Source organism: Euprymna scolopes, chromosome 18, assembly GCF_053919585.1.
Source record: "Euprymna scolopes isolate OS-2025 chromosome 18, ASM5391958v1, whole genome shotgun sequence".
Lineage (NCBI taxonomy): Eukaryota > Metazoa > Mollusca > Cephalopoda > Sepiida > Sepiolidae > Euprymna > Euprymna scolopes.
The window spans coordinates 49,329,582-49,347,081 of NC_136499.1; the positions used below are offsets into that span (position 1 = coordinate 49,329,582).

The 17,500-nt window shown below is 35.4% G+C and overlaps 1 protein-coding gene across 4 annotated transcripts in view; it reads right to left on the reverse strand.

The window, feature by feature from the left end:
* The window catches only part of LOC145297615 (chordin-like protein 2), a 126,036-nt gene that overhangs the window by 46,262 nt on the left and 62,274 nt on the right, over positions 1-17,500 (reverse strand). For 3 of the 4 annotated variants that reach the window (XM_080143685.1, XM_080143684.1, XM_080143681.1), the window contains exons 3-5: positions 16,788-16,897; positions 14,247-14,346; positions 5,036-5,205 (exon numbers count right to left, since the gene is read on the reverse strand). In XM_080143685.1, coding sequence (XP_079999811.1) covers positions 5,036-5,205; positions 14,247-14,346; positions 16,788-16,897 — 380 coding nt within the window. The remainder of the gene's footprint in view (positions 1-5,035; positions 5,206-14,246; positions 14,347-16,787; positions 16,898-17,500) is intronic. The other variant, XM_080143682.1, reaches the window with a different exon arrangement.

Here is a 17,500-nt window from a genome sequence, read left to right on the forward strand (position 1 = left end):
AAAAACATTAGACAGGATGCGGAGAAGCTCCATTTAGGACCAAACTGGGTCCTTCAACAGGATAATGATCCAAAACATACTGCCAAAATAGTCAAGAAATGGTTTGAGAATAATCAAATTAATGTTTTGGAATGGCCTAGCCAGAGTCCCGACCTGAAGCCCATCGACAACCTCTGGCACATATTGAAAACTGAGGTTAAAAAGCGGAAACCTAAAAATTTGAGGGATTTGGAGAACTACTGCATTGAAGAATGGTCAAAAATCAGTGTTGATGCTTGTAAAAACCTTGTTGATAAATATCCAAAACGGTTACAGGCAGTTATTAAGAATAAAGGGCATGCTATTGACTATTAGTAAGAGAGGTATGAATAATTTTGAACCAGTGCCATTATTGTTTTTCTTTGTATAATGTTTCAAACTTGCATAATTTATTTATTTGTTGAGTTTAAATTAAATGCTTATGCTTGATTTATTGTTTGAAATCCCTTTAATATTGTCTTGCTTCTGGTTTGAGCAATATTCTTATAGAAATCTCAAAGATCACAGGGGTATGAATAATATCGGGCACAAGTGTATATATATATATATATATATATATATATATATCATTGAAATTTTTTGATACTTGATGGGGTATGCTCCCTCAAAGTTGAGATATTCTATTTATAAACGCTGCTGATAGGAACTGACGAATATATTAATTCATTGGTTTTGCTATCTGCCAATCAGAAATTAGAATTGTTTCATAAAAATTAAATCTTTAGCATTCCAACACATAACTTTTTCGTGTCAAAATTATGAAAGTCAGAACTTGTACAGAACAGCTGTCTATTTGTATAGTAAAACTACCCATCGGAAACTCTTCTGAAATTAAACATGGCTTTCAATTCAAGATACATACATACATATGTGTGAGAATGTTTGCATCCTAAATGTTACTCAATTATGCACAATGTAGAAACTATGCATAAATAGAACTGAGTGTACTAGTTAAATGAAACCAATCATCTAATAAAAAAAAACATTAAAAATAATAATTAATTAAATAGAAAAAATATGTTTTTAAAAACATGGTAAGTGTAACGAAACATTTAAACTAATATATATATTTATATATATATATGTGTGTGTGTGTGTGTGTGTGTGTGTGTGTGTGTGTGTGTGTGTGTGTGTGTGTGTGTGTGAAAAGAGAGGTCTTGTTCTTTTTTTTTTTACTTCGGCACCAAAATCAACAGAGTCTAGCCTATTCCCGTAATGGCCTTTTTCCCTGTTGATTGGGTTATGTGTTATTTTAATAAGTTAATTCTCGCAAGCTTTGCCTTCTCTCTTTGAAAAGGGCTTAGTTTATTGCTAATCGCCTGAGATACCCTAGTCGGGGAATTTTGATGAGGCTGCTTAGGCATTTTTTTTCAGATCAGAGTGCCCCTCTTCGGGGGTGCTTACTTTTCAATTCAACTTTCGCCGCCGGTAAAGAGAGAGAAAAAAATAATATATATATATATATATATATATATATATATATATATATATATATATATATATATGCTTGTAGATACAGAATGCACTAAATATCAATGATGAATTCCAATCTCTAATAAATTTCTGTATTTTACAGACAAGACGTTTTGATACAATATAATAGAGATAAGCAAAATTATACACAATTCAAGTTTATGAGAAAAGACGCCAATAAATGATTATTTTCGGCTTCTCAAATACGTTTTATCCCCCAAAAAATTTCACCATTTAAACTTCAAAAGTTTTTGACTCCGCTCCTCGTCTCTCTCTCCATTTCTCCTTTCTCATCCCCTCTTCCTCTCTCTCAATTCCTTTCTCCCTCTCTGTCTCTCTTTCTTTATTTCTCACAACTCGTCTTTTCTATCGATGTTCTCTTTTAGTAGCATTAAAATCTTCCAGGTATGCTAACAAGATAAACTTCCAGAATAGTTAAATCCAAGGAACTTGAAGATCAGTTGAGATTGGCATTGCAGGAAATGACTGACTGACTCTCTCTTTCTCTCTATCTCTCTGAAAATCCTGTGTGAAATATTCTTTGAACAACCGGAAGCAAAAAAAAAAAAAAAAATCAATATATTTGATTTTTTTTAACATGCTATAAAAACGGTTTCTTTATAGCGTATTTAATTAATATATATATATATATATATATATATATATATATATATATATATATATATATATGCTTTTTCTATACATTTACTTCTTTTTAACTCTGCCTTTCACTCTCTCTTATTTTCTTCCTCTCACTTCTTCCTTTTCCATCCCCCACTCTTTCTTTTTCTCTCCACCCCCTTCTCGCTAACTATTTTTCCATCGTTTTCATTCGCTCATGTTTCTCCCCCTTTATTTTTTATCCCCCTTTTTGTATTTATTTCTCTTTCCCTCTTTTGCTTTCTTTTTCGCATTTACTCTGTCCCATTCTTTTTTATTCTCTTTACTCCCTGGTTTTTCTCCTCGCTCTCTATTTATTATACATATACATATATATATATATATATATATATATATATATATATATATATATATATATATATATATGAACAAATTATTAATAAAACATGTTAAAAAACATCTTGAAAAAGAATTAAAAACATATTTAATTATATATATTTATAAAGATAAATAGTAGAGGAAATTATTAACAGTGGTTTCAGAGTGTTTTTCGTGAAAGATTGGCTAGTTGGCGAGTGGAGATCAGAGATTGGAGCTCAGACGAACCCTTCCATGGAAATAACGAGAAAGACATACTCACAACGTCTCTGTTGTGGGAAAGAGGTTGTAGGGAAGAGAAAGGACATCACTTACTCATATATATATATATATATATATATATATATATATATATATATATATATATATATATGAACAAATGATTAATAAAACATGTTAAAAAACATCTTGAAAAAGAGTTAATTACATATTTAATTTTATAAAGGAAGCACAAGATAAGTGGATAGTCCTTAATCCGCGGGGTTTCGAAGAAATACTCTCCTTCTCATCAGATGGCAAGAATTAGCAAAATGCGGGATCGGATTTTGCATGTAAAAGTATTTAATGAAACTACAAGTAAGTCACAGATCTTACTTGGTTAAAAAAAAAGGGTGAGGTAAGGGGAATAGGAGGTAAAAGAAAAGTGATAAAAAGATTTCACATGAATGGATAGTCCGGTGATGGGTAAAAATTCCAAACACGGTCGAATTAAAAACTTCCAATCCAACAGGTAAGTTCCAAAGGAATCGCGTAACTGGAAGATGGTCCCAAATGATCCAAAAGGCAGAATTCATTGGAAAAATCACAAATGGAATGAGGTGCCTTTAATGCGTTTCCCTACTTTTTGTTCAGGCATTTAAAATTCTCATAAACGCTTGAAAATTTAGTATGTCAATATGCATACTATGACATGACTGACCAATTTTATGATTTTAGGTTCAAATAAAGAGTTGCAACAGGAATTGGAATTTTCTGTACTGAAGTTTAATTGCCATAGCTGGTTAATTTCAAAAATGCAATCTGAACGTGTAGACATTCTAGAAGAAGTATATTCAATAAAATTCTGTTAAAAATTTGGAAAATATGCCATTGAAACGTATGGAGTACTTCTGACTGCTTTTGGACTATCTTGCATGAATCATGCATCAGTTTTTAAGTGGAACAAGAGATTCAAGGAATGCAGGGAGTCTGCGAGAGATAGTGGGGTGTGGGAGGAGTAAGGAAGTCAGAACACCAGAGTTGATTGGCCAAATAACGAATTTCATGGATAAGCAGCGCCGTGTGTTAAATAGAGACAATAAGTGCACAGTTTGTATGTAAGTGTTGGAACTGTACATACAAGTATTTGTAAGGAACTAAGATTTGGAAGGTTTGCGTGAATACACTAGTCTACGACTTCACATGTGTCTAAGACAGTTTCTCACCTTTTCTATAGTCCAGACCTTGCTCCCTGTCACTTTTGGTTATTACCTAAGTTCATTGAAAACCTTAGAGGCTGTCGTTGTGAGACAATTGAGGAGATGAACGAGATTGTGACGAGGGTCATTGAAATGCTAACGCAAGAGAACTTCCATAGAGCCTTCCGGAAGTTGTTGGAACGACATAATAAGTGAATTGCACCAGGAGGAGGTTACCTTGAAGGGGAGTAGAGTTTCATGTGTGTACCATCAATAAATGTGCCCATACGAAAATGTCTGGAAACTTATTAGAAGTACTTCATTTGTATTTCACTTTTTTTTGTTTTCAAGTAAGATCTTTGACTTACTTGTTGTTTCATCAAATACTTCTGCATGCAAAATCCGATCGCGCATTTTGCTAATTCCTACCCTCTGATGAGAAGGAAAGTATTTCTTCGAAACTCCGCGGATTAAGGACTGTCCATTTATCTAGTGTTTCCTTTTCAGATTAAATATGTTCTTAACTCATTCCAAAGTGTTTTTTAACATATTTTATTAACTGTTTGGTCATATATATATATATATATATATATATATATATATATATATATATATATATATATATATATATATATATAGTGAATAAATAACAAAAACTATATTCCAAAATTCATGATGCTGACCTTCTTATAATTTATTCCTTTAATTCAGTTGACATTTACAATCCTTGACAGTGTCTGTTTCGTAGCGCAAAATCAATCACTTAATTATTATATCCATCAGTTAATCTATGTTGCTCTTAACTCACTAGAACAAATAGCAACAATTAATTCGTCAAAAGAAAACAAGTATGATGTGACATGATTAAAATCTGTAATTACATTGAGCTTCTTAAATAAGGATTGGTATATATTATAAGAAAATATATTTCTACAGAAGTATATATATATATATATATATATATATATATATATACTTTTCTCTCACGCTATCTCTATTTCTTTTTCAATTTCCCCTACCTTCTTTCTCTCGCCTCTCCCTCTCTCTCTCTCTCTCTCTCTCTTTTCTCTCTCTGAAAAATAAAACAGCTAACATAAAAATTAAAAGCATTAAATGCTTAAACTTACCGAACAGATGCACGTTACACACTGGTTGCTTCTGGTTGGCGTCAGTGCTGTTTTGTTGGAGGTGAATATGTCGCCATGCGGGTAGTTCCGGTCGTAGAACGTACAGCTGAGCTTTTTCGTCTTCGTCGAATTACCCTTCGTCAGCACTGTAGGAGGAATGTTGTCAAAATCTACGTAAATAATAGTGTGACCGCGTCACCATGCTGGCAACAAAAAGAACTGGCCCGGGGAGGGCACATGCAATTAAAAAAAATAGACATTTAAACACAGGACATGTACTTCAAAGCACTTGGAAATAAGGTTTATGTTCTTCGATGTTAGATCGTCAGATCAGAGGAACTGAAGAGGGTGTAACCTTACTCAACACGTCGTAGCCCCAGTCACAAAGTACATAAAAGAACAGAAAAAAACTTCACTCGTTTTTTCCATATTTAATAACGACATTTATTTCTTCATTCTCCCGCCACGCTGATTTCTCGTTACGGCTGTGACGTCATCTACGCCTCTAACGTGATCTCAAACATCATCCACGTCTCTAACGCGATCTCGAGCGTCATCCACGTCTCTAACATGCGTCATCCACGTCTCTAACGTGATCGTCCCCTCTAACGTACTCTTTCTACTTTTTACAGTTTTTGTCTTTATCGATGACGTCATTTCGCATGCATTTGTATACGCGCGTCCGAAATGTGTTACGGAGTATTCCCGTTATTTTTTCGATTTGTCTATTTAGCGACATATCATCCCTTAATATTTATCGGGAAGATTGTAAGTAAAACGTGCCGCATTGGATAATAGTGCTAAATGATAATTAGTTCTAATTGACAGTCCCTTTCAGAATACAATTACAACTTAAGATTGCTACCCGTCTATGGCCGATGGAACAAGAACAACGGATTACATAAAAGATTCCGCTTGAAAATTCAGTACAGATTTCTGAGTTTGATATAAAGATTCCCTAGTTCGAAAAGCGCACCTGAAGCAGATCGGAAGTTACATCGGCATAAAAATGACATCCAATATGTGAATAATAGTTTGAATAATTAAACTAATGCATACAAGATGAAGTGGGCTCGATAAGAGATAAAACTTACGACAAAGCTGAGGATTACGTTTCTGAATTTTTGAGATGAGGATTGGTTATTCGTATTATTTGGATTCATCGAACTACTATTCTCAACTTTAGTTTGATTTTTACAACGTTTCGGTCGATGTAATCTCCGAACTTTTATCGAACTCGGGAATGTTTCTGTCGAGCTCGGGAATTCAGACGGAATTTCAAATTAAATTACGAATAACTTAGGACCTCTACCAAGTCATGCCTGACAGAAGAAGAGCATACTACCCTCCTGAAGTAAATAAAGGGTTCCGTTCGAAATTCCGTTTGAATTGTCGAGTTCGACAGAAACATTCCCCGAGTTCGACAAAATTCACCTGAAAAAGGTCGGAGGTTACATCGACCAAAACGTTGTGAAAATAACACTGAAGATAAGAACAGTAGTTCAAAGAATCCAAATAATAGAAAAAAAAATGAGAATATACTAACGTTAATACATGAAATACTTTTTTACGGATGAAAGATTTAATAATAATAATAATAATAATAATAATAATAATAATGATAATAATAATAATGATAATAATAATCCTCACAGACTCTAAACCTTCGAATACACTCCCTACGATGTCTCCTACAGGTCCGACCAAACCTTAAATTGCATCATTCGTGCAATATGCAGCCTCACCAGAATCACATAGACTCTTCTAAAAAAAGAAGGCTGATTCGTACATATTCTTTGATACCCTGAAGAGGAATTGATTAGCAAGTTGGTGAGCCCAATCGCGCCTGCTAGTTGGAGAAAGCGCGAAGGCGGTCAACTGAAGACGTGGGTAAAAATAGTGAAGACTGATATGAAACTAGTAGCTTGTCCCAGCCATTTTTGGAAATTTGTTGATGGAACCTAGAATGGTGGTAGTATATATAAAAAAAGAAAACAAAGAAAAAGAAATCAAAGTTGCCGATCCACGTAGGTGATCACCTTACACAGAACACCGTAAACTCATTTGGAGTCGGTTCAACTATTCTGAGTCAATGCCAAGTTATAAACTCGGTACATATGCGTTCAAAGTGCAGGTACGAGGTCAACTTCGCCGATCTCACACCCCATCGTCGTTTAAATTAGTGAGGTAATGCTATGATTTTATATAAATAGTTTAGTAATAGGTCTAGATATATATACACGGCATAATCACGTTGACACACCGGTTCGCGCTGGATCACCGAAGTTAAGCAACGTTGAACCTGGTCAGTACTAAATGGGTGACCATTTGGGACTTCCAGGTGCTGTATGTGCTCTCGGCATCGTTCCAGTCGTCCTGGTCTTCTCCTTGCCACTGGACCCAAACAGAGTCGATTCAGGAGAGGTGTGATTAGAGATTGCGCGATTGTTGCCTCACAATTACACGCGCAACTGCCCTTACAGGGGTATCCTTTGTCTTTCGAGACTGAACGGAGGCATCGAGCGAGGTCTAGATATGGGCATACGATATAATAACATGGACGCACCGGTTGCTACTAGATTATCGAAGTTAAGCAACGTTGAGCCTGGTCAATACCAAAATGGATGACCAGTTGCTCTATGTGATCTAAGCTTATCTTAGTATTGTTTCCAGTCGTGGTAAACTTCTCCTTGCCACTAGATTTAAATATTGCCGATTCTGGAGGTGTTGCTGGTATTGCGCAACCCTTGCTTTACAATTACACATGCAATTAACTTTACAGGTGGTATCCATTGTCTTTTAAGACTGACCGGGGTCCTGTTGATATCTAGATAATTATCAAGTGTGAACACTAGAAGATCATAATTTTTTCCATCATTTTCTTACGGAGTGAGTACACTAATAGAGTATAATATTGTGGCTCGAGGAGTATGGAAGAATAGAAGGGACAAAAACAATAATGATAAAAGTTTGGTATCATCTGTTTTATGAGTACACGTCGTGTGCTTAGAGTGTCTGTGATCAATCAAAAAATAACATGAAAAAATAACAGCAAAAACCAAATATGTAACAAAAAAAAAAGTATTACAAATAAATGTATTTATGTGCTGGACGTTTACCCCAAGACAATAGAAAATATAGGGTGGTCCACTTAACAGTAGCCCAATCGATATAGTCTTTCTCTAATAATTTTTATTTCACATTAAAAGTCGCCCGATCTCTTTAATCTTTCTCTGGTAACTTTATTTTTCAGACGAAGCTTCATGATTTCTTAAAATCAACATTTAAAGTATTTTAGTAGGGTGTTTTCGCTGCAGCAGAGAATAGTGATTGTGGAAGCCTATCAGAACAGTATGCAAAGTGTTATGGCCACCACGTTACCCGAACTTTCCATCATGGGATTTTCATCTTTGGAGGATTTTAAAAGAAAAAGTTTATACAAATAATCCTCACAATTTAGACCAACTGAATATTACTAACGCTATCAGGAGAATCACCAGAGAAGCATCTGCAAACGTTGTTAAACGTGTTCAGAAATGCATAGATGTCAACGGGGAGCACTCCCAGCATCTTTTATAACAATACAGGAAATTTAAACAATAAAAAAATGTTACTCCTATATTTTCTGGGCTACTTTAAAGTGGACCACCCTGTATAAGCATATCACATTACCGTTAATGTCGATTTTTAGCATTTAGTTACATTTAGTGACAGGATGTAACCTTACTTCCGAAAGAAAAAAAAACGGCTGACCGACGAATAACTAAATACCACTATTAACGGTATTTTAACAAGCTTACATTTTCTATTAAATATTAAATTGTTTTCACGCGGATACATCACACGAGTAAACGAAAATAAATCGTTTGAGACTAATTTTCCAAATCTTTCATGTGACTATTAGTAACGTGTGTTTCATTCCTGCCTCGCAGTACTACATGGCATTGTCTGGGGCAAAAGTTTAACATATTTCTATTAAAACTTCTATTTCTTTTTAATGTCTATCTTTCTCTTTTTCTCTCGCTCTCTCTTTCTAATCCATTCCTTTGTCTTAATATACAGACTCCTATACACACAAATAGCTTTCCTTTATATAATTCATTCCTCGAGGAGTAAGTTGGCATTTTCCTATCTGAATTAGTGCACACTGTCACTGAAAAATTGCTCTTACTCAGACGAACTTGATCTAGTTGACCTTCAAATAATGAATATGTTTTTTTTTATATAATATTATTTATCCAGAGCAACGCTGATCAAGAATCTACCAATTTTGTGCGTGTTTGTTTTGTACTTTTGGACTTCTATAGTTGAACATACATACATACATACACGCAGACAACTGCTTTTTATATAATAGATAATAATTAGTAATGAAATAAAGATCGTTACTAGCATCTATTGACTTTCTTGGCTGGTAATCCTATGTTATTGCAATAAAACATATTCCAATAGACTTCATCATCATCATCATGACAGACTCCTTGCCCGGACCAATGTGACTCTTCCTCTCCAGAGTTTCCTGTCTTCCATCAGTTGCCTCAGATCTTCAGGTTCACAGTTGGCGTCGTGTGTTGGATGTACGTGGATCTAGGCCGTCCTCTGCTTGCGCGTCCGTGTCGTGAAGTCCATAGCAATACATCACTCACCAATTCATGCTTGCTCCTCAGACAATAACCGGTAAATCGTAAGCGTCTTTCTCTGATGGTATTAGATATGGCAGGTAGACTTTGTTATGTTATAAAAAGGGAATATATATTTTAGTGTGTGAAAACGGTGCTTCCGCATTTACCGACTCGCGATTTCCACGAAGTTGACACGGGCTCATTCGGCAGCTGACGGAAATAACTAACAAAATTTAGAGTTTAGGGTTAGGGTTGGGTTAGATACATGTTTGTAATTTTATTGTATTTCTATGTTTTTACTGTTCATCATTATAATTTTCTCGTAGCGGTTTAACGTTTCACGATCGATCGTTTCAGTGTACAATCGAGAAACTTCATGGAAACCGCGCGTCGATAAATACAGAAGTACCGTGAAAATGAAGAAGTCGTTTTTATTTAAGATTAGCAAGGCGTTACTCTGAGCCAAAAGTGTAACATATTTCTAATGAAATGTGTATCTCTCAATCTCTCAACCCGTCTCTCTATCTTTCTCTTTTTCCCTCTCCCCTTGTTTTACGTCTCCTTATCATCTCTTCCTCCTCCGCTCACCCCATTTCTATCTAGCTGGGCACGAATGTACGCACACACACACCCTTTATATAATATATTCCTATATTCCATTTCCAAATAGGTACATGATAACTCTGGAAAAATTACCTTACCTGACGAAAACTGGCCTAATTAACTCCCATGGAATAAACATGTCTAAATTTACAATATTATTTTATCCAAGGCAACACTGGTCAAGAATATATCAACTTTGTAGTTCTTTGTTTAGTAGTTGTTTTACTTTGAGCTAGATACAGACATACATAAACACAGAAAACTGCTCTTTATATGATAGATATTTAAATTGTTCTTACTTATAGTTTATTTAAATTTTCATAGTTAAATTTTGGAATGATGAGCAATGGGATTATTTTAAAGAAAAATATATTTTTGTTAGAAAATTACAAATATTTGATTGCCGTTTAAATTCCGCAGATGGAATTAACTTCAGAACGTTCAAAATGCAAAATATGTTCACAAAAGAAAGTTTTTTTTGAAATACCCAGTTTATTTATGTCGATTTTTTTAATAAGGTTTATTCCATATTGAAACTGACCTCTTTAGTATGATAAGAGTTTTTACTAATGGACCTGGAAATTTTTGATCAATCCTCAGTCGAATTATAGCAAAGACTTAAAGAAATGGCAATTTACACTTCCTTGCTACCACATAGCATTATAAGACATGGACCAAAGGTAATGGATTAATCCTCAAAAACAAAAGTGACGCCCTCTCCTACATCTAAATGTGATATCTAATGAAAAGGGACTCTTCATGTCGTCCTCGACTATAATCAGCCAATTTAGTGGATTTATTTATTTTTTCTTAAATTTATTTATATCCCTGTAGTAATAATTGCTCGCGGTTGCGTGTAAAACTAAAGTTTTCGCATGAAGGTAGAATACGCCAAACACAAAAAATTCCACTAGAAATAAAGCTAATGAATTCAGAATATGACATTAAGGAAGGAAGTCCCGGGTGACATGTAGCGAATGAGTTTATGAAACATGGTTCTTTGGCTAGGGACTTGTGGTATGAGTAGATATTTTCGGAGCCCCCTCTAACACTACGGGGAGGGGGCAGAGGAGTCTTGTTTTTAATAATATGTAATCCTTTGCCGTATACTTTATATAAAACGGTAATCTTTGTAAAAAGCAATATGCATAGAGAATAGGAAAACCGCAGAGTAAAAATATTTTTTTTATTACTACGACTACGACTGTTAGCGGCAAAGAAAAACAAAAGAGAAACAGCTACGGACCCACAAAGAGAAAAGGAGACAGAAAGGCTAATTATTTCTATGGACGGAAAAAGAGAGAGGTCACAACGGACTGAGTTTACTACTGCTGCGTGTCAACACAGCAACAATTCTAAATTGGTTTTGTGTAACGTAACCCAACACGTTGTAGCCTCAGTCGCAGAGTAGACCAAAAATAGGAAAGAACTTCAACTCGCTTTTTCCTGTTGTAACAACGATATTTATTTCCTCATTCTCCCATTAAGCCTGATTTCGCGTTACGGCTGTGACATACCCCATATATGTGCTCTCGAACGTCACCAACGTCTTTAACGTGATCTCGAAAGTCATCCACGTCTCTAACGCGATCGCGAACGTCACCCAAATCTCGAGCGTGATCTCGAACGTCATCCACGTCTCTAACGTTATTGTTTTGATTAACGTGCTCCTTCTATTCGTAATCTGTTTCTTTACCAGTGACGTCATTTCGCATGCATTTGCGTGTCCGCGGTATGTTACTATGTGCGTAACAAGACATAAAAGGGTTAAAGATGCTAGAAAAATACTTTATATCGTACATTTCCTGCATCAACACAATAACACGCACGGGTTTCACAGACATGAGGATGTTGAGAAGACCAAAGAAAAACCTGGCTTTAATGTGGATAAAGTGACTTGACTGCTTGCAACATGGTTAATGTCAGCCTTACGTTTCGATATTCATTACACCAATCACGCATTTATGACTAAATAAATAGGAAAATATCAAAAGCACGTCCCTGTCGAGTTAATTTGTTTTTCTGAAAATATTTTCAAATTAGAATCGCATAAAAAGAAAGTTAACGCGATCCAATTATTTATGTTTTTCTTTCAATACAAAAGTAACCTTTGTCAACCAGCGGGTCGCGTAGGATATTATATATCGAAACTGAAAAAAAAAATGTAGAAGTAATTAGATATTTCTTGAGATAATAATCCGAGGTAACTACAACAAGCAGGATTCTTATTCTATTCTAGCGCTGCGCTAGGCTATGCCCGATCCTGAAATATGCTTAAATATGATATTTTAATCCGTCCAGATTTCGTATATATTATTATAGAGTTGTTATTTCAAAAATAAAAATAAAAGTATTCGGTGTTATCAGCTAGAATCGAAACCGAAAGCAAAACTGTAGCATTCAAAGCTTGTGACGTTACCACTGTACCAACGTGACATGCATATGAACTGATTAAAAATAAACTAAAATGAATGTACATAATGATTTTTTTTAAATTCTGATCCCTTCTGACCCATAAAACTATTTTAACCGGCTAATTACCCGTAAAAGACGGCTAATAAAAAATCCAATCATTTGAGGCGCTTAGCGCTACTCTGCGATTTTTAGTTTCGGAAGAAATAGAGTTTGAAAATATGGAGAAAGACAGGCAGCCAGACATAGTGAACTTTATAAATTAGATTATGTAGACGTATTTTTGCGTAGAGAAGTAATGTTTTAGGGCATCAGAATGCAGTTTGTACACTATTCATATTCCTTGGGTGAATGGTTTCTCGTCGAAAGCTAATCAGTTCGATCAATGGTTATCACTAAATGACACAAATCTATGAGCACTTACCTGGTGCTTAAAAACGCGCATGCATACGCTAAGCTAAAATTTAGTCACATCCAGCACTTGTGGTGAGGGAAGTAAAGAGAGAGAGAGAGAGAGAGAGAGAGAGAGAGAGAGAGAGGAAAGAGAGAGAATACGATATTAATATTCACGTTTTTTCCAGTATCTTACATTCCAAAGAATAAGTACAGAAGCAGTTCTCCCTTTCTTTTCTTATCAACGACTAACCACTTATCAAGGCCAAAAGTCGCCCGTGGATGATTTTTAATATGGATGGCTTATAACTTTAACAATGAAGAATATTATGAGCAGATTCAAAGTGATTGATGTAATGAAAAAAAAACTTTGTTTACATACGGAATAGGATATATGGCAAGCACCTGTTTGTATTGAATTTGAAGACAGCTATGTTGTAGTTTTCAGGGAAGCAGTCCCTTTTTAGAAAATACATCTTTTTATAAATTCTGTTTGTTATTTTCCACTATTTAAACCATGCCTAAATCATGTTCCATACACAAATGTATTAAAGTTGCTTCCAGCTGTTTCATGGTAATGTTTATTTAAAGTTTAATAATGAATCTTTTTAAAAATCACCAAATCTCGTTAAAAAAAAAAGTCAGTTCATAAATACTCCAACATTATACATAGGAAATGCTTTGAGATGGATATCATTTACAGAGCAGGTAAAACAAAAGGTTGGGTGTCGTTTTAAAAGGCTATCGCACTAGGTTCACAGCACTCTGACTTCCAAACAGTGGCTGAGAAATCTCATAGGTAAGAGTATTTCAAGCGATTAGCAGCAAACCAACCACTTCTGAAAGAAAAAGTCAAGCCTGTGGAGAGCTGAACTATAAAAGAAAAAGGACTAACCAGAAATGTATCCCAGCCTGACAGACTAGGAGATTTGTTATCTGATCAAATAACGACGTGATTAGAAAAATTTATATGTCCATTTGCCAAAGAACGCCGTTCAGATAATTTATTTGGATGATTCATTTATACTAAATTTGACACCCAGAAAACATCAAGTGCATCTACTAGTAATTAATAAGGAAAAAAATGATGCTTAAAAATTATTGATAAAAACAGAAGAACATATAGGTGGAAAAGAGAGGGTGGGAAGGTTTGTATCTTGATGCAAGTGTTGACTGCTCACCTTCACATTCAGGACAGCAACGGTTTGGAAAGATTTTAGGTGCATCACATTTCGGTTCCGGGCAATCTTGAGTTAAGTGAACACAATGGACCACAGCATTCTAGAAGAAAGAAGAGAGAAAGGGTGACGTATGTGTGCGTGATAATATTTAATGCGATAAAAAGTAGGTTACGCAAAATATAGATTAGCAAACGGAATAAGTCCGGTGATATTTAATCTTTCTTTGAGGAAATCGCTCGAGACAAGGCATTAAGCCACTTGATATAAAGAAACTAACAAGAACAAAAGCTGTAGATGCCTATTGGGCTTAGCTTTGAAAAGACCAAGGCTGTAGGTAGAAGGAAAACAGTGAGCAGGAAGAGAGTTCCATAACCTTGCAGTCCTCGAAAAGAAGCTTCTAGAATAGAAAGCTGTATTACAATGAGGTATTTTCGTCTAAAATCGAAGGCTAGATTGTTTTAACGGATTTTAATTTTGAAAAGTCGGAAATTGTTAAAATAAACATTTGTGATTGACTGTTTAGAAAATGAATAGAAAAAAAATCAAGTACTAAACAAAGTGGGTATATAAGTATACTAACCTGGGTACCCGGTGTTGCCCAGGTGTTTGGAAGTGGTAGTAAGCGGCAGGCTCGAACCCGTACCGCGAAGAAGGAAAAGAACATGAAAAAAATCATGACATCTTTTCTGTTGCGTCCATTGCAAAACCGGAAGTTGCGAAGGTTTAAATTAAGGCTAGTCAATCGAAAAGAGGCGATGACTTTTGAAAATATCACGGACTGACAACCTGGGTGTGCCAAGTTCGAATCCTATTCGTTCCACAGAAACACTTCCACTTGGCAACCTTCGCGTAGCTTTTTCCATAAATGCCCAGTGTCTTTCTAGTATTCTAACTAGAAATATATCAGGGAAACGAATGTCAGTAATAATCATCTGAGTCATACGAAATAACTGAATGAATAATGAACAACAATCATCATCATCGTTGTCATCATAGAGTAAAAACTACATAGTACACTTTGCATTATTGGGAAAATGTTCAACGTTTCAGGCAGTTTGGCCATGTACAGCGTTCCGCTTCTTGCATCCACTCCATAAAACGCCTGGATCCTGGGTACAACCATTAAGGAGCGTGCTAGACAAAGGAAGACCTTGCGTCAGTGCGTAAGAAGTGATTTGATTGTCTATGTTACAGAGGTTTATCATTGATTTTTTTGTTGTTGTTCAGACGCAAGCCTTAACACACTTGCCAATTTGCATACACGTTCAAACGCTGCCCTTGCTGCTAATTCAATCGCTTGCTTTCCGACCTTCGGTTGATGGTGATATTTTCATATGCGCTCATATGTGCTGTCACATATACAACATGACTGATATCAACCATTTAAATCGGATCGCATGAAGAGTAATCGTGTACACTAGTTCATAACTTCCTTCCTCCCAAAGCAAAATAAAAAAATAAAAAATACTGCACGCAATAAACCATGTAAATTGATCAAATAGTTTTATTTTAAAAACAAAGCAAAAAAAAAAAAAAGACAAAGGAAAATCAAATTTTATGACTAAGGGACGATAGACTATCCCGTGGCACAATTTTGAAATTCAGCATTGCTTAACTTCCTCTTCGATAGCTCTTCTATAATATAACTCTCACCTGTATGTTTAAATGTATTATGTCTCGCAAAAACTTTCGACAAAGGCGACGGATTTTCACAATATCAATATTGTTTTGAAGCTCGACCCTTCGGACGTCAAATATCAAAAAATTGGCTAAAAACATTAATTCTTTCACCCTCAACCGGGCACCTTTCTACAGGGAGTGGTCGCTTTTTTTTCGTCGATATTTTCGAAAGTCATCTCTTTTCGACTGACTAGCCTTAATTTAAACCTACATCACTTCCGGTTTAGCGATGGGCGAAACATCAAAGACGTCACATTTTTTTTTTTTCACATTCTTTTTCTCCTTCGCGGAACAGGCTCAAGCCTGCCTGCCTACTACCACTTTTTTTGTTGTTGTTGTTTAACACACACCTCCAAACACTCGGGAAACGCCGAGCACCCCGACTAGTTAGAAATAGATGCTAGAATCAGACTTGTACATCATTTTAATGTCTACCAATTCCCATTAAATGATCAAAATGGTTTTATTTGTAAAAATAAAACTACTTGATCAATGTACATGTTTTCTTTTGTGTGTGTGTGTGTGTGTGTGTGTGTGTGTGTGTGTGTGTGTGTGTGTGTGTGTGTGTGTGTGTGGGTGTGTGTGTGTGTGTGTGTGTGTGTGTGTTGGCCATTTTCGTTCCGTCACGGGATTACATCATGAAGATTTGTCTTGATTTTTGTTTTCTTTTACTTATGGTTGAGGTTCTGGACAAGCGCTCAAATGTGGAATGGGCCACGCGCAGCATCTTTAAGGCAAAACTGGATGATGATAATAATTATGACATCTGTTTTGCATGCAAACGTGTGTTGGTCGATTTGTATGAAAGGAAATTGCCAGAAATTAATGGGACAACAGAATAACTAAGCGAGATGGACTTACCGGTAAACAAGTGCAGTTGGCACAGGGCATCGCACCAAAAGGAGCCAGCACCGGGTGCCAGGTTGCACCTACTGGGTACTGTTTGTCATTTAAGGTACACACTTCAGGAGCTGTAGGATAAAATGCAAAAAAATATATAATAAAGCAGAATGATAACATACACGATTTAAATCAACAAAAATTCTGAAAAAGTATTTTCATCTATATGCATATATATAAGTGATCTTGTCTGTCTGAGGAACGGTCTCTACCAAACTTCTCTGTAAATTTTTGGTTTACAGACATGAAACTTGATATTGGATCTGTGGAAATAATTCGATTTTGTCTGTAGTCGGTAAAATAGCTGTTAAGGGGTCAAAGTTAAAAAAAAATTGCACTTAGCAGGCGTAAATCAACTCGAAGAGCTCTGCATAAATATATATTTATACGTATAAGTCGGTTCATGTTTAACAATTTCTTATCCGTTTGACAATAGCTCAATCCGTAACGAGTAAAGCTAGAGAGCTAATTGTTTGGGTTTGAATTCTAGCTGATGACACCTATATAATATTAAAAAAAAAATTTTTTAAATGACTTTATTTTTTTTTTTTAAGAAGTCATCACTTATCAAGGCCTGGAGGTCACTCGAGGATAAGGGTTAATGAGTTTACAGTTGTCAATGGGATCGTAATAATCGTTAGTAGTGAAAAATTGGTAAATTTGCTTACTTAAGG